The sequence below is a fragment of the Rhipicephalus microplus genome, chromosome 2 (genome assembly GCF_043290135.1).
Source record: "Rhipicephalus microplus isolate Deutch F79 chromosome 2, USDA_Rmic, whole genome shotgun sequence".
Taxonomy (NCBI): Eukaryota; Metazoa; Arthropoda; class Arachnida; order Ixodida; family Ixodidae; genus Rhipicephalus; species Rhipicephalus microplus.
The window spans coordinates 36,548,133-36,566,842 of NC_134701.1; the positions used below are offsets into that span (position 1 = coordinate 36,548,133).

General features: G+C 44.5%; 1 protein-coding gene across 9 annotated transcripts in view; it reads right to left on the minus strand.

The window, feature by feature from the left end:
- The window catches only part of LOC119169139 (uncharacterized), a 748,171-nt gene that overhangs the window by 453,946 nt on the left and 275,515 nt on the right, over positions 1-18,710 (minus strand). For all 9 annotated transcript variants that reach the window (XM_075883059.1, XM_075883033.1, XM_075883044.1 and 6 more), the window contains one exon: positions 16,813-16,980. In XM_075883059.1, the coding sequence (XP_075739174.1) occupies positions 16,813-16,980 (168 nt within the window). The remainder of the gene's footprint in view (positions 1-16,812; positions 16,981-18,710) is intronic.

Genomic DNA, 18,710 nt, shown 5'->3' on the forward strand with positions numbered 1-18,710 from the left:
AGCGCCGAGCGACGGGAGTCGACGAACGGAAAAGATTGCGTGGCTCACCGTGAGCTGTCCCGGAGAGTACCTGCCCACTCCCGACGCACGCCCGCAAAACCTCTCCAGAGACACCGCGCGCGGCGCCACAGTCAACATCCGCTACCGGGTGGAGGGTTAAACGTCACTCCGCTCTCCCAGCGCGGCAGACAGCGGAGGAGGGGAGACATGTCGGAACATGAGAACAGCAGAAAAGGCAGCAAAGCCCGCGCAAAGGCAGCGGGCTAGCCTGAATTCCCACACACTACATGCCACGGGGGATTAAGATACTTGCATAGTGATGCAAAGTAACCTGTCTTGCATTATATGAAGCCTTACACATCGAAATTCATGTATAAACCTCACCCCGAGTTTATCTCATGATTTTCTATCGACTTTGAGCATGTTACACATGAGGAAGTGCATATAAAGCTTCTCAGTGCTGCCAAGTTTGTCGGAGTTGGTGAGAGTTCAATGCAACACTTTTTAGAAGCAAAGGTCAAGTCATAGCTACTAGATCTCCCCCACCTTTGTGGTCTATACATGAAATTTCGCTGCTATGAAATGCCACAACAACAAATGTTTTCACGAGAGCCCTTGTTTTTGTTGTAGCGGGATTCGATTGAATTAGAGAGTTTTCAAAGTATGGGCCCAAAAGCCCTTTGTGTCGCTTTGGGTCAAGCAAGAGCTCCGAGTCTGCATGGTGTCTGCAATGCTTTGGACACTCACTCTGTTCTAGGTCTGAACCTTAGGAAACTGCTGTACTGGGATTTGTAAGGGTGCTAACATTCCCTGTAATGTCATTTGCACCTCCTGGCGCACACGTGTCTCACTTATAGGCCGGATTTAGGGTACAGAGCCATCGAGCAGTAGGTGGCTTTGTGCTCGCGAGCATCACCACCGTTACTATTATGCTCAGTGCCAGCAGTGATGGCAGGCGGTGAGGGTAGGTGGCAGCACATGGCACATAAGTGGTTCTCTTTGGCATGTGGCAGCTGGCACAAACAGTCACCTTCCCACGGCGGGTCCATGGGGACGGGGCCCCAGGTCGTATCCCGTGAGCCCGGCATGATAAGTCGAGCATTGACGCATGTCTTTCGCATGAGCTTTTGTCTGTTCTTATGTTTGATTTAGTGTATTGGCTTATTTAGCGCGTTGATCAAAAGCGATGTATTTATTTCGTATGAGGATATCGTCGAAGTAAAAGTAGTTCAATAAATGTTCGTTGTTTGGTTCTCTGCGACCACGCCTGCTGTACTTGATCTGTACGAGAGTAGCATTCTCAGTTTGAGACACTATAGCATGTTAATACAACATGATTATCGGTGTAAACCGACAGGTGGAAACAAAAGAGAGGACACACAACATGCACTTGGCCAAGAGTGGGTGACAACATGTTTTTTCGACGCAAAGCATTTGAAGCAGGCTTTAGACCTCCAGCCAAGTTGAGAAATAGCATTCAGAACGCAGAAACAAGATGCCGTTAGAGTCTTACATATGCGCATTTTCCTCGATGCTATTTCTTTGGGGCCCCTATTCAAAAACTCCATCTTGCCAAGAAACATTCACCTGAAATTCGGATGCATTCTTTACCAACCAATAAAGTAATCACTGAAGTATGCTTGCTTTGGTCTTGCTTCGGCACAGTTTGGCTTCCGAGAGATTAAAAAAACTTCTTTGCAAGCTTGCAAAGGATGTTCTAGACAGATAACATTATTCTCTTCAGTAGCTTATCCGACAGGCATACTATGCAGCATGAATGAATTGAAATCAAATAAAAAAAGCACTTTATCTGTGACTGACATGTTTTATGAGAGACAAGTTGGTTTTTTTTAATGCGAAGAATTCCTTAGCGAACTTCGGCGACTTTGAGCGTATCTCTCTCTCTCTCTCTCTCTCTCTGTCTGTCTGTCTGTCTGTCTGTCTGTCTGTCTGTCTATCTGTCTGTCTATCTATAACAGCTTACATTTGAGTGCTCGTGTGGTCACCCACTTGACTTGGTGTTAACTAAAATTAGCATGGGAGGGTAAGATGGTTCGCCGTATATTAAGCGCTGGTAAAGGCATGAATAATGGTCAAACACTTCCTGCCAGACAGTGGCGCATACCCACGGGTGGGTATGTGCTACTAGTATGTGGGTATGAGCCGCAAGTGATTGACACTTAGTATCTGCTCAGGAACATCGAGAACACACATGGGCAAAATTAATGCGCGAGTGTTAAGAAATACCCGACATCGGTAGCATGTACCCAAAGAATGCAAAAAATAAATGTCAGGGTCCCAGATGGAATCGAACCCAAGCATTCTGCGTGACAATGAAGCATTTCACCACAGAGTTACGCCAGGTCTCCGAACTGCTTTTCAAACAAACGCTAATCTTCGTGAAACGTAAATAGTGGTTGCAGTGCTGCCTACCCAATTTTATAATCATTACATATGTACTCCTTTGATCCAGCAGTCTTGTTGGGTTAGCATCAATTGTGGTTAGTTGCCATGCGCTGAAGTTCATTTATGTAGCAGTGTGTAGGGCCAGCATCCTCGCGAGTATCAGTGCTTCATATCAGCTTCTGGTGTTCCTAATACGCATGTTCCAGTTGGCATTGGTGCGTAAGTGCAAACAACTGGTTATATAAATATCTCCAACTCTTCCGCATATGTCTGTGGGTGCACCATTTGTACATATATTTAGCGTCATCTCATGACGTGTCGCTCAATAAAAAAAATTGCAACACGGTCACCTTCTCTTCACATAACGTAGATTCCCAGCTACGTAGGATAAGCTGAATTTTTTTAATGCTGTTTTCAATGCGTCCCTTCATGTACATGTGGTAGGCAGATTTGTTATCTAAGCATGGGTTGTGCACACTAAATCTTTTCTTTTCACCATGTTTACTATTATCATTATTATTATGCATCCACACCAAGTCGTCCAGCTTTCGAACATGTTGGGCACACCGTGAGTACAGAGAAACCATACCTGCTTCCGTGCACAAAGTTATACCAAGTGCTTCTCTTTGCACAACTGACTAAGCTGCTGTGTTCCTGCTACAGTATGAGCTTCTTCATGAGTTGGTAGAAAAATATTTCAAAATGAATTCAATACTGAAGACTTGCTTTGACGAGATTCTCTTGAAAAAGCAGCAGTTAAAACTGATGCCTCCACAATGGCACTGCCTCAAATAGTGCCATCGCTTGGTTTCTGTTGCCCTTGTGATCAAGGAAGCTTATGCAGCCTTAATGCACAGAGTACCACCCTCATAGGCGGGTTGTAGACTACACAGTAGGTAACTTGGCTTATTCATCCCATCTAACAAGTTTGGTACAATTGGGGTCGAAAGGACATGACAACCAGGAGTACATACTTTCATGCAGGTAAATTGATGGGAATTTGTTACAGAATCATTACAGGATTCAATAGTAAGAAATCCAATGGTTGGAGAATGCTGCAATGATTGCAGAATGCTCTCTAGCATGCATTGCTTTCTTTTGGTCATGACAAGCTGTTCAATGCAAAAGGGCTTCTTCTATGTTTCAAGCAGTTTACAGTGCTGACTTGCTGCCTCCTGGAAGCTGATTCAGTCTAGTGTGGAATGTAAACAAGTTGGTAAGAATGGCAGACTGGGCTTGTTGGTTTAACAATCTCGAAGTTTAAAGCATGAATAAGACACGGAAGAAGAGAGATAATATATACACGGAGTGCCACTTCCAACAAAGATTTATTTTGAAAGATCACAAAACATATAAAAACCCTGTCACCATGCCTCTATGCACAGTTGCATTCAAGTAGCATAACTCTTTCGGTGATAATGAAATGAAGGCTACGCTGATGCATAGATCACCTAATTTGATTATTCTCTTGACCTCAATGATTAGTCGTACTGTATATGAAAAATGAAGAGCCTGTTTCTTATTCGAAAACGTCTTTACTAGTCTTTTTAATGTTTCCCATATTTCACTGCAGTTAAAAAAGGCAAAAGAGAAACATTATTTAGCGCATCCTGATCTTTACTTGAGTATTGAAGACGTATTTACAAATAAAGCAGCCGTCAGCATACATTCTAAGTTTAATATGAGTGTGACAGAAAATTTCTTCTCCGTCATTTATATAAATAATGAACAAAAGCAAACCAAGAACCGCGTCTTTAAGCCCCTTCCTGATGTGATATTTACGTCAGATGACTTCACATGGTTAAACGTAACAAATTTTGAGAGCGACAGCAAGTAACCAGCTATCCAATCAACCACCTTCCTGTTGCCAAAAAAATTCTTGAGAAAGCTAGAAGTTTAGCATGCAAACCATGTCAAAGACTTTCGAATATTCAATAAATATGATATCAACCTGTTTTCAGTCGTCAAGGGAAGAAGCAATGTCGTGCCTAAATTGAAGTAACTGTGTAACAATAGATTAGCCAGCACAAAAGCCGTGCTATAACCGTGAAAGTATACTTGTGCATTTAGGTATTCTATAATGTATATGTTAAAAGAGCATTGACATCAACTTCACGCAAGTCACATTCTTTTGTGTCAACATGTAGTTATCAATCTCCTAGTAGCAATTTGGAACAAACATTGCAACAGAAGGACAAATCATATGCGTAATATCGATTAGTATGACCAGTAAAGAACCCAATTCGAAGCAGGTGCAAAGCCCACGAACGTTCAGCGCTGCCAAGTAGTCCCCTCCTGCAGTCGTTTCACCCTGTGGATCACGTGGCGAAACGAAATAATGATGCGACCTTCGATTGACATTTCGTCGGCTCAGCGCGCACAAGTATAAGCATGTCTTCACCACCCCCATTATTGTCGCCATCGTCATAAGTGTCCACAAGCAAATTATGAAAACACCACGGAATATGGAATCGCAGCCATTCGCGGCATGGCGAATCATTTTCGATTTGATTCACTTCTGAGCAATGATTCTGAAATCGACGCCGGACTGAGCAGTGATGAGGCAGCCGGAGATGCACACCTGAGGCACGCTGGATGGTAAGACATACAAACGCTGTGTGTGTGTTACTCTTTCACAATGACCGCAGCTTCAAATAATCACATTTGTGATCACAACTTCACGACAAATCAACCGAAGCGGCACAATGACAATGCTAGTTTTACACGAAGGCACGATACAAAGCAAGCAAAACAAAGCAAGAGAATCCACTGCTAGCCAGCCAGGCGTCACCGCCAGACGATACCACATGTAAGCACCATGATGACAACACTCAAATTGTTGGCGTTCAACGCTGCTCACTCATCGTCACTCGTTTCCTGAAGCGTGGCCTAGTAGCTTGCTGAACACATTTAAAATACTATCGATGTTTCATGTCTGGCAAAGCGCCGATGAGCCTTGGACGCTATTTGCACTCGAAATCGAATAACTTCTACGTACCAAACATGATTCATAATTCTCTAACAAAACTCCTGGGTACCACGCAATCGAATGAAAGCAAAATCTCGAGTTTGTGGGGGAGCACATGCGCACATAGATCCTTTCCTTTTTATGGCAGCGAGCAGGTGAGGACATGTCTATCTTTTCATGAAACAAGACAATGAAGCCTCGTACAAAAGAACTAGTCACACAGTGGCCGGCACACCCTTTTCCCCTTTCCAGGCTCATGAAACGGGTGCCCCTCCCCCAGCGAAGGAAGCAACGCTCGTCGGGAAGCGGGAAACAGGGCGTCCCAAGGATGAAAACAAGCATGCCAACGACCGGACACGCTCTCTGGCACCCGCCACCACCCACGAAGGATGGTGCCCCACGAATTCCCTAGAAGCTAATGACTTTGACGACCAGAGGCGTAAGCACCTACCCATTGTTGTATTCCTAGAGCGGACAGTTCCTCTATGGGACATTGCTAATGAAGCAATAAAGTGTTCTTTTTTGTTGACCTAGCTTGTTGCCTTATTCGCACAAACCCATGTAGCTGCCATGACTTGAGCTACGGAAAGGGGACATTAATCGTGCACGGTACGACTGTGTGCGGCTGGAACATTAGCTAGGCTCCGCGTCAGCTGTACACAGGGCGGACCCCCTTCAAGTTTGAAATTTGGTGCCACTGCTCCTTTAATGATATGCTCCAAAATTATAGAGCTGGTACGAACCAAAAACAATGACCTATAATCTGGTATTATTTGCTTGTTTCAGGGCTTAAGTACGGCCACAACGTTTGCTAATTTCCAGATTGGCGAACCGCTGCCGATATTATTGAATTTTTAAATATTACAGTAAGAGAGTCAGCAGACCATTCTAAATATCACTTTAGAAAAGTTATTTGAATATTGTCAAGGCCAGGTACTTTCGAAACCTCAAGATTTAGTAAAAGGTTAAGTACTCCTAATTAAAAATTAGAAAGAGCAGGTAGTTTGCTGAACGTGGAAAATGAAGGAGTGATGCCGCTATCGAGGAAAAAAAAAACACATATGAAGTAATAAATAAACGCATTTGCTATAGCTTCAGAATTTCATGAGGATTGGCCATTAAGAATAAACGACCAGGGTATAGACGATGCAGGACTAATTGGTTTGGTTTGGTTTGCTTTATTCAAGGCAAAATTGAACAAGATTGCCTTGTGGGACACGACTAAAGGCTAAGTAAAAGCCTGACTTGGTCGTGCCACCCTGGCAGCAAAGCATAAACATACCGCAAGTACAGTGCTCAGAAAATTACAACATCACGTGTTATCTTACACGGGTACCATAGTCGAACAGGAACTGCCAGAAGTGTGAATAAAAGAATAGAAATATAAACAGTCCTTATTCGAGTGGTGGCAAATACAAACAAATGCATGTTTTCTATCAAATAAATTAACAAGAGACATCTTGACTAGGAAATCGAGTTGCTCTACAAGACAAATTAGAGTATAATGAACAACAGGCAAAGGGACAATAATGAACAAGGTGAAACAAATACAAAAACATCATTAACTACAAATTTCAAAAATCAAGAAAAGCATCGCTTTCATCCACTAGGAACTCTTTCGTTATTTTTTTTAAATGATCTAGCTGAAATTCCGTCTTCCAGTAAATGTAATATAGTTGGGTGCTTGTTTAGAATGTTTGGAATTTGTGACGCTAATCGTTGGTCACCGTAGTTCTTGCGTGATCTATATTTGTATATTAGGCTCTTTCTCAGCTCGTATAGTGTTTGCTTCACATAATATGTGTCCAAGAATAGTGATGTATGTAGTTTATACTGGTGTAATATCTCTAGACATAGCTTATGTCTGTATAACAGTTTTATAGGCAATACTTTGTACATTTTAAAATATGGTCGAGCACTTTCGTAAAGGGGAGTGTTAGAGATAACACGTATAGCACGCTTTTGTAATATCAACAGAGAGTTAAGGTTTGTGGTGCTCGTTGTTAGCCACACCAAGGAGCAGTATCTTGGTCAGGAATGTACCAGTGCGTAGTAAATTTGCAGCTTGAAATTTGATGGGACGTAGTATCTCAGTCTATTTGAAATGCCGATTCTCCTGGAAAGATCTCTTTTTATCGCGTCAATGTGAGGAGACCAGGAAAGTTGTTCTTGGAATAGAACTCCTTGAAATTTTATTGTTGTTGTGCGCTAAATCTCGGTGCTCTGGAAGTAAATTGGAGTGCATGGTATATGAGCTACTCCTTAAGCTTGAAAAACATGTACTACTTTGTTTTAGCGATATTCAATTGAAGTTTATTTGCGTTTGATTATAAATGGACCTCTAAAACCTGGACGGATTTTATTTTTTTTGTCATAAATGTAGCGAAGGCACTACTAAAGTAGTAGTTTTTAGCCTGTTTCATTAGGCTCTTAATTCAGGCGGTTGCCGAGCCTGAAGCTTCAGAACAGGGCCACTGCGGCAACGATTTGTGGCAGTGCGTCATCGACTCCGACCTGACAGAGCGGGTGAGACATTTGTTGCGGTGGTTTAATTACAGCCGATGATAATGCCGACACGACGGAACTGTGCACGGATTAGGGCATTGTGAAGTAAGTACCCGGCAAGAGCCTTTCGGAGAATCGGATTGCGAGAACGACGAAACTTTGTAGCCAATACCTCATGCAGCTTATGCAACGGGCTTTGGCGAAGAGCACGCTGCCGTTTGAAATAAACTCCAGACCACCCTTATCACTTCTGCTCTTTGAAACACCTGCATCACGGAATTTTTTCAGCAGAACAAATTTGTGTTTTCTCTCGCAACTTTTTCAATAGCTGTGTTTCATTTACTACAAACTTCGAGATACAGCGAACAGATGCCTTGTCAGGCTCAGGTTCGTTATAAGCAGGCTCGACTGTGCAGTTAAACCTGGATATAACGAAATTGATAAATTCCTGGAAAAATTCGTTATAAAGAGGATTTAAATACATGCAGGTTCGGTAAAAATTCAGAAAATAAACGCACAAATTAAACAAAAGGAGGACTAAAGGCAGTGAAAACCCAAAACACTTATTTTACAGTCAAAAACTGCGTTATCACTGCGATAGCAATTATATGGACACTCTCGGTGGGTTTTCGGTGTCGCCGCCATGTTCCGTAACAAGTCCGAATTGATAACATGCCCCCGCGCATCTTAACTTTCACGAGCGAGTAAAAGCGTGCTAGCGCTGCTGAAGCAGAGATCAAATGAGTCAGTCTATCCTGAGTGCATAACATCTCCCGCCAGTTAGAACTGCCATCGAATGCTAAACAGAAAGTAAACCACCTGTCTTAAACGAGCATGAAACAACCTAAGGGGGAGGGGGGGGGATCGAAGTAGCAATAATGAACTTGGACTTTAAGGGAGTCGCGATCGCTGGCGCGCTTGCTTTCTCGACGAGTATCAGTGTGGTAGTGATTTTTGTGCGCTCGGCAAACACAATTTCTCCGGCCAAAGTCGAAGGTGCACGATTCTCCCTACCGAAAGATAAGCGCGCGCGCACAAGCTTCTAACACCCCCTCCCCGCTTCTGCGTTCGCAGGGCAAAGTATGCGTGGGAGATAAACACGCGTCAACGCATTGTGACAAGCTGGGCCCCGAGCGCGGGTGGCTCTTTTTTTTTTCTTTTTTGCGTTTTCATATATATATATATATATATATATATATATATATATATATATATATATATATATATATATATATATATATATATATATATATATATATATAAGATGAATGAAGACAAAAAAACAGCCGAGAATGTCCATATACATAATTGCTATCGTAATAAAAAAAAGCAAAGCTGAATGTTGTCAAGGGACACACCATACGCGCTCAGTGAAACTATGCACATGCGCACGACAACGAAATTGAAATGCGAACGACACAGACATCGTGGAAAACTATTAGGTAAAGTGCCCTTTATATGCAGCGCGGCCCCACATATGTGACGCTAACTAAAAGCGTGGCCCTGCTAACGCGCAAAAATAGGTTTTTTTTTTCTTTTTTTTTGAGTAGGGGATGTGGGGAGGGGCACACCAGCACATAGGACCGCGGATGCGAAAACGAGAGGCAACACCTGCTCGTCGGGTGCAGGCCCGCCTGCCCGCCTCATGCGGATGCGGGCTGTGTCCTCCCCACCCCTACTTCACGCTTCAGCGGCCCCAGAGCAGCCACGGAAGATGCATGATAGCGAAATGCCAAAATGCGGCGCAAGACTCCTAGATTGTTTCCCGCAGTTACTTTGTTACATAGAGGTCACAAATACATGTGCTTCTATGAAGTGACAGGGGGGAATAGCCGTGGAAAAATAGCCCTGGAATAGCCCTGGAATAGCCCAGGGGGGAATAGCCCTGGACAGGGGCGAATAGCTCTGGAATAGCCCAAGAAAAAACTTTGTTATATTGAGGAATTTGTTATACGGAGGTTCGTTATAAGCAGGTTTAACTGTATATCGAATTTTCAGGTGTATCAAACTAGTAAGTTATCTCCTTAAAATTGCTTTGTAAAGGTATAGAAATTCACACGGTATGAACGGTATTTGTACCCACCTTCGAATATATCGAATGCCGCGCGAAAGGTGCCCTTCGAATATATATCGAAAGGTGTGCTTTGGCACCCACCCCCCCTCCCGATCTTCATGGCAGCGTGGCACTGCGCGCGAGTTGAAAGGTGTGTTTTGGCTATTACAGCGCCGGTGACCTTCGTGCTATCTGCGCGGCCTCACGCCTCTGCCAAAACCCAAAACGCTCGAAAAAAGGTAAGGGCAAGAGGCCTCGAACTGCACAATCTCCAATCTTACGGAACTTTTTTTTTTTTTTTCGCTTCTCTTTCTCTCTCTCATGCTTTCTCCACGTACCTACCAGCTCGGAGAACACGCACAAAAAAGCCAGTCTTCCTCCATTCGTCTTTTATTTATTGCTGCCAACCACAGCTCGCACCTTCTGCTGTTGCCTTCACAGGTGGCCATCACATCACGAGCGCTTTTTTGGTTTTATTGGGCACTGCGCCGTGCTTCCTACCGGGCTGCAGAAATTAGGTGCCTTCTTTTCTGACCACTACCGTCACCACTACCACCTGTCGCGTCGCCTACGTATCACCGCATGTCCAGCATTTCTCTTTTGCGTGCGCGATGTGCATAGCCTTTGGAGACTCCTTGAATTGTCGACTTCTCGTGTAATTATGGCCAGTGTCAAGCGCAAGATGCTCGACTTTGCAATAGAGTTGAAAGCTATTCAGCGTGTTTAGGCAGGCAAGAAATGTTTGACTGTCACGGACCACTTCGGGACACCACAGAGCACTTCGAGTACCTTGTTGAAAAACAAGGCAGGTATCAAGGCATAGGCGGCGGAGCATGAACGTTGGGAACCTGTCATGTGCGCGCTTCTGTCCACGGAAACCTAGAAAAGACACTCTATGCCTGGTTTTTAGGAGTGCGCAGAAGAACTTCCCAGTGGATGGCCCGATGCTGATCGCCGAAGCCAAATGGTTTGCCGCTGCACTGGGTGAAACAACTTCACCGACATCACCGGGTGGTTTCACTGATTTAAACAACGCTACAACATCTATGGCAAAACCATTTCTGGCGAAAGCCAAGCTGTCAGCAGCCAGGACACGAAGGAGTGTCAGCAGTGGATTATGAAGGAGTGGCCGGAAATCTTCGCCAAGTTTTCTCCTGCGGAAATCTTCAATGCCTGGTGAGACGTGAAGACGGACGCAGAGGTAAACTGCTTCCGCAAGGCAGGCTTCGAGATGGCGGAACTTGCGGAAATCGGTGAAGACGACGACGACGAGTGCATAGACGACACGTTCGACAAGTTGTGATAAGATCATGACTAGCGTCTTCAACAATTCAAAAACGAAGAAGCAAGCCAAAGTAAGCGATTTTCTTTTTTCACGCAAATAAATCATTCTGTTGTGGCGTGTGTGCGGAATCAGTCGTGATTCTTGAATGCGCCTATTGTAGGTGATGATCCACTATAGGTAAGCTCTTGGGGCCTCTATTTTTTATATCGAATTTTTCACATATTGAGCTAATTTGCGATCCCCTTCGAATTCGATATATCTGTGTTGAACTGTAACACGCTCGATTGTGTACCTTCAGAATCTATTTTAGGGCCCGTATGTAGATGGGGAAAGCAAAAAACAGACACAAGAAAGCAGTCCAGACACCGCCAACACCACTCTAAAAAATCTTAAAGCCGCAGAAAATAAAGTGATGTATTTTAAGCCCGGATTCACCATTTGGGTCAAAAAGAGAAACGGCGGCGTGCCGCAATAATTGCACGGTGGAAGCAATGGTGTGGTCTCTCTCGAAACTTCGGCAGCCACGCGAACGGCATGAGCAAAAATGAGTGGCGACGGCGGCGCACAGCTCTACCTGGAACCCATTTCACGCTGCACTCCTAGATAATTCCACGAATATTGTTTCCAAAGAGAAGACTACAGCTTTGCTTTAAACAAGTGCAAAGCTTCTAAGTGAGTACGTCAGTTGAGTCAAATGAACTTACAATGATCTCGGATATAACCATCCATCAGTTATAACAACCGCACTTCAATGTGCAGTTGAATCTCATTAATTCGAACACGCTTAATTTGAGCTCCCGGATAATTAGAACTGACACTACTGTCTTGTCATAACTACCGTATTTACTCGCATAATCCTCGCACTTGCATAATTCTCGCACCCCCTACATCGCCCAAGAAAAATACGATTCTTTTTTTCCTTGAGTAATTATTGCACCCACAAAAACTCCTGCAATAATGTCGTCTGCTCATTCCAGCCACTGATGATGATAGCACGCGCTATCTGGTGCCATCTCTTAAGCATCAAGCGTGCAATTGCACGGAGATTCAATCCAATCCAAGCCAAGCCGAAATGGCCAGTGCGCGTTGCGGCGTGTTTTCTATGTTGTGTCGGTAATCTTGACACGTTATGGGGCGATACTGAAGCCACACGGCCGCTTCAAGTTGCAAGTGATAGATCACGCACTAAACAACGGCAACAGGGCCGCCAATAGGCCCTTGCCAGGAAAATGACGAAGCAGAAACAGAAATGGTTTGCGAGCTGCGTGCTAAATTTATTGACTCGCTCCAAGGCAAACTTGTGCAGACGCGCATCACCGATTACTTTAATTAATGACAAGTGTCTGGCGATTTGTGCATAAATGTAAGTCTTCTGAAACTTCCCCCGTGTGTGTGTTAGCTCAATGCACATGCGCCACTGCATGATGAGCCCTCCGTTCATTTAAATTTCATTATTTCGAACTTTATTTATTTCGAACAAATTTTTGGGCCCCTTTGAGTTCGAATTATTGAGATTCACTGTACTTATAATTCTTTTACGTACAGCTGTCAGCACCTTTAACACGAATGCTCCGCTGCGTGTGCTGCAGCAGTTTGATTGACGCTGACACCACGTAGGTTTGGGTTCTGTTGCTAAGATGCCAACCATAGATGCTGACACACTATCCAAGCCTACTGAGGTATTATCTCGGCAAAAGTGCCCAGCACTTCGCGACTGGCATCAATCAAACTAGCCTTGGCCAAGCATCCAAGTGTTCACGTTAGAGGTGGTGACAGCTGTACACATTACAACTGTGTCTACCATACACAGAAGGTTCCCTATATATACGAACACTTCCAACACGTTCGCAGTAACAATACGGTGCAAACAAAGCAAAAAAAATGTTAAAAACAGGCATTCTAAACCATGCCCAGAACATTTCAAAATTTTTCATGTGCTTACTTAAATATTGTTTTGTGCCACTTAGAAAACGAAGAAGTGAAAGACAAGTTGGTGCCCGTTCTCGCCATCTCGACATCATTGAGCCATCTTCAAGCTTTCAGGCGTCGCCTGAGGCACTTGAATCCCTTCATGGCGCGGCACAGTACTTTTTTTCCATCGACCTTCGTTTGGGTTATCGGCAATTAGTTGTCGATGAAAATGATCGGGAGAAAACCACATTTATTACACCCAATGCTCTATACCAGTTTAAAGTCATGCCTTTTGGGTTGTGCGATGCGCCAGCAACATTTTAGCACATGATGGACTCGCTACTGAGGAGTTGTGGTCCACATGCCTCTGCTACCTGGACGATGTCGTGGTTTCCTCCCCTACGTTCCCTGATCCCCTGCAACTTTTGCCAGATATTTTGCAAGTCTTTCGCACCGTCGGTCTTCAACTCAGCTCTTCAAAATGCCGCTTTGGCCACCGAGAGATCCCAGTGCTTGACCATCTTGTTGTCGCTGCAGTTGTACGACCTAATCCAGCAAAAAATATGTGCCGTCGCCAACTTCCCTATTCCATGTTCTTCCGAGGACGTTCACTCATTTTTTGGCCTTCGCTCGTATTTTCGCAGCTTTGTTAAAGATTTTGCAGTGATTGCGCAGCCCCTCCCATGCCTTTTGAAAAAGGGCGCACCTTTCTCTTGGGAACCTGACCAAGCGTCGGCTTTTCTCATCTCGTTGACTGACTCACGATGCCCTCTGTGTTGCCCTACTTTGACGACTCTGCGCATACCTAAGTATGTACTGATGCCAGTGGTCATGGTATTGGCACTGTCATTGGCCAAAATCAACGTGGTCACGACTGCATCATTGCTTATGTCAGTCGCCTCCTCTCCGCAGCTGAGCGGAACTGTTCTATAACAGAGAGTGAGTGTCTAGCTCTTGGTCAGGCTGTTGAAAATTTCGTCCCTAGGGATTTGTACAGCAGTCCCTTCACCGTGGTAACTAATCACAATGCCCTATGCTGGCTGTCTTCACTCAAGCATCCCGCTGGTCGCCTTGGTCGTTGGTCACTATGACTTCAAGAGTACACGTTCACTGTTATCTACAAGTCCGGCCGCTTTCATCAAAACACCGACTGCCTGTCCAGTTATCCTACAGATCCGTCAGACTCATCAGCGAATAATAACGATCCGTCTGTGCTTGCTATAACTGCCTTGTTCAACATTTCTGCTGAGCATTGACCTGAATCAATTCTTCGCAAGATCATCGACCGTCTCGACTCTACGGCTCCTGATTCATTCCTTGGCCGCTTTGTGCTATGTGACGGCACCTAGCTACATCGCAGTTAGCTCCCTGATGGTCCTAAGCTCTTACTTGTGATTCGCACAGACCTTCGCTCGACTGTTCTGGCGCAGCCTCACGACGTGCTGCCGGCGGGGCACCTCGGCATTCTCCGCACCTACAAGTGTGCATGCTGTTATTTTTACTGGCCAGAAATGTAAAGGTCAGTACACCAATAGCATGACCTTTTGCAAACTTTGTCAGTGCCGGAAGAAGTCAACACTCCCACCTGCCTGCCAACTGTTTTCAATCACTCGACGTCCTGTATGAACTGTTTAATCATGTTGGATTCAACTTGCTTGGTCCGTTTTCTTCATCTGTCTCAACAAATCGATGAATGGCCGTTGCAACAAACTATGCCACACGGTTTGCAATCACTCGCACACTTCTCACCAGCTGCCCGACCGTCATAGCAGATTTCTTGCTCCACAATGTCATTCTTCTGCACGAAGCACCACGGAGGCAGTTTCTTTCTCGGGTCATTAATGATAATTTAATGTCTCGCTCAATCAAACACAAGCTGACCACGGCCTACCATTTGAAGATGAATGGCTTGACGATGCTGATGAACCGAACCCTTACAGACATGCTGGCATTGTACAGTAGACTCTCGTTGAGCAGAACTTGAAGGGACCGGGAAAATATGTTCCATTTAACGGGAGTTCCGTTTACTGAAAAGTGAGCACGGGTGCAGAATAAAAGCCCGAAACCAAGTATTGTAGAGGAATAGTTTCGTTTACAGACAGTCTACTGTACGTGTCTGCCAACGACCAAGACTGAGATGAAACGTTACCTTTTGTCACGTTCGCCTACAATTTGTCACGGCACGAGACGGCTGGCTTTTCACCTTTCTTTCTTTTATTTGGCTGAAATCCAATGTTGCCTCTGGACACAATGATGCCTCCTTCGACGCACCCATCCACTGAATACGCTCAAGAAACTATAGCTTGTGCCGACCACGCACGTCAACTTGCGTGTGTTCGGCTAACCGACTCGCAAGCGGGCCAACAATGTCGTTACGAGAGCCGTCACCAAAACGCCCACTTTCGTCCAGGGTCTCTTGTCCTCCTGTGGTTTCCAGCACGCCATATTGGGCTTTCCGAGAAGCTACTGTTCCCCTACTCTGAACCATACTTTGTGCGGCACCAAGTTACCAATTTCTCGTATGAAATCGAACAACTGTCTTCGTCCTCGTCGACTCAACCCAGCATCGACATAGTTTATGCTGTCCACCTGAAGCCTTATCATAAACAGGACTCCCCTAACGCACATGCATAGTGACCACTTTCTCCGGCTTCGGGCTGCACCGAGCCGGTGCCTTCGCCATCGAAGGGTAATGTTATGTGCCGCTTAGCTAGCGGTCGAAGAAGTAAAAGACCACGTGGTCCTGCTCTCGTCATCTTGGTTGTTTAAACCCGCATTACTGTGACTGTAACTATTGTAAATGCACCCGTTTTTTTGTCATCTCCCCTTAAAAATATTAAAAAATAAACAAACAGCATAACAGCACAGAATGGGCGTTTGTGAATATCCTTATGAAAAATATTGACAAGCTTATGTCTAATTAGTTAACAAATTTTGGGATGACAATGAGAGTTTATGAAGAGCTCCCACTCAAACACTACATTGAATAGCTCAAAAACAATTTTAGTTATGATATCAGCACAACAAATGACCTCTGCATGCCAAATGTCATCACTTTATGTCCAAAAATAAAAATAACAGTTTTCATTGCCATGTCCCCCTGTAATTAAAATTTCACGGCGATTTTGTTAATAATCGCTGCCGGTGAATGAAGCCTTTTGGAACTATGCTGTTTAATATAATCAGCGTGCACCAGCAGAACTAGTCTTCTCTATACAGCCGAGTGAAATTGAAATCACATGGCAACGCGCATTCCTCCTCCCCACTTCCTTTCGAGCAATGTTTGGATATTACAGACAGACCAATTTTGTTGAATTATGACAGTCTGTTGTCACGAGAGTGAACTTCACTGAACCGATCACATCACATACAGTTGTCCCACTCAAGAAGCTATTGCAGTTAACAGATTTTTCTTTATTGAGAATGTACTGTATATGCACATCACTCAGGAGATAATAACACGTCACGCTCTGCAGGCTATAGCATATCATGCAAAAGTCTCTTTTACAATCCAATGGAGAAATTGAAGTTGGGCTAATGCAGGTGTCCCCTGTTAAGATTTAAAAGACTTCCGTCATTTCTCGTGCAGTGCTATCATTGCTTTTGTCCAACATTTGCAGTGTAGTTTGTGCGCAACCGTCGTTTCCTCACAAGCTTAGCCCTAACCAGGATATATGAGCCCACCTTCTCCTTTGTGGTGGCACAGTGGCTGCGATGCACGTAGAAGGACATATATGTCTTGAAGGCTTCCCCACAGCTGCCACACACCAGCTGGTCAAGGCATTCAGCTGCATGGCGCAAGGCTGTCCGCACTTCCTGCTCACTCAGTGGCCGCTCGTCATTCAGCCGTGCCTGCACATAGATGTTTGTGATAAGTGAAGTACACATTTAAAAAGTGCGCTGCTCAGTAAACACAAGCCGAAGAAGACGATGACAATGGCATATAGCAGCAGCAGCACGTGTAAGCGTGGATAAGCTTAATCAATGAGGATTCTCCACGGGGATTTAGAAGCTTGAGGAACAGTGGCAGAATGGGAGATGTGACCAAGACATGGCAGAGTGAAGGTATCCAGGGCGCGAGAGCCGCAGCCAGTGGAGTACTTACGCAACCGCCCCTGTGGTCTCTCGCCTGGGCACTTACCCAACCTTCCTCCAAGCCTCTGGCATTGTGTTGGCCAAGCAAGATCGGTATCTCCTTTGTCAATTACAGTCTACGGCTGTAATGGCCAGACGCCCTGTACGGACAGGGCGTCTGGCCAATCCCTGACTCGCAGGGCACATTCATTTGCTGCTTCACCAACGGTTAAGCACCTCCACCACCTTTCCTGCCTCCGATGCCATCTTGTGTTTCTTGCCAATGGTGATGATTGATATGTGGGGTTTAACGTCCCAAAACCATCATATGATTATGAGAGACGCCGTAGTAGAAGACTCCGGAAATTTCAACCACCTGGGGTTCTTTAACGTGCACCCAAGTCTGAGCACACAGGCCTACAACATTTCCACCTCTATTGGAAATGGTGTTTCTTGCCCGTGGTGACTTGCGCCTTATTAGGAATGGTGACACCTTTGCTATAGCGCGTCTGCTGATGTCGCTAACTAGCTGCTAGTTAGTTGTTCATGGAGCTTGGGTTGTGTGTGCTGAGAGTTTGTCATATTTAGGATCTGTTTGCTTGTAAATAATGTGCCACTACAAATGGTCTTCTTTGTTCTGGATGAGATTTTCATCATCGCTTTAGTTATTCCTAATCTACACGAGAGCACTATGCATAAATTTGAATAGCCTCATGACTATCACTCTCCTTTCAAAAATTTTCTATTATATATAAAAAAACTGCGAATGAGTGCATGATTCTCCACACACTTCACACACTATGCAGTTGACAACACTGTTTTGACATATATATTGCCTTCAGAAAGTTGATATTCACAAAATTAACCCACTGACTACATAACTACATACTTCTGACACATATAACCTATCTTGCGAGAAACTATACACCAGGTCAAACTTCACGTCGCATGCAAGTTTATAACCTCAAACATCTGCAAGAAACAATATTCATAGTCCACAGCCAAAATCTGGGAAGAGAACCAGTTATTCACCCTGATGCTCAAGTTATAGCATCCCAAACATGGTGCTGAGACTTTATCACCCCTACAGAAAAGAAAAATGAGCAGCCTTGGATGCACTCTCTACAGGAAGCATCTTTGCAAGTGCGCACGAAAAAACTCGTACGCTAAGCTAACACAATATTCTCTGCGCAGGTTGGATGGAATTCAAAACATTCTCTCCGAGCGTGTCGAGACAAGAACTTCCAAAAAACTATTTCATGCAAGCGATTGTCTCGCTTTGGCCCATGAGCTTTAATGAACCTGATTACATGAAAGACAATTTCTGCACTACATGACAGCACAGAGAATCGATTGCCTTCTTCACTGCTCAAATAGCAATGAGCTGTTGAAATACCGCTCAGATCGGGCTCACTTTCTGCTAGTTCTGCTTCTGGTTCTTTTAAAGTATATCTGTCGTCATTCTGCCTGCCCTCATCATCGCATATAGAACATTACAAGAATTCTGT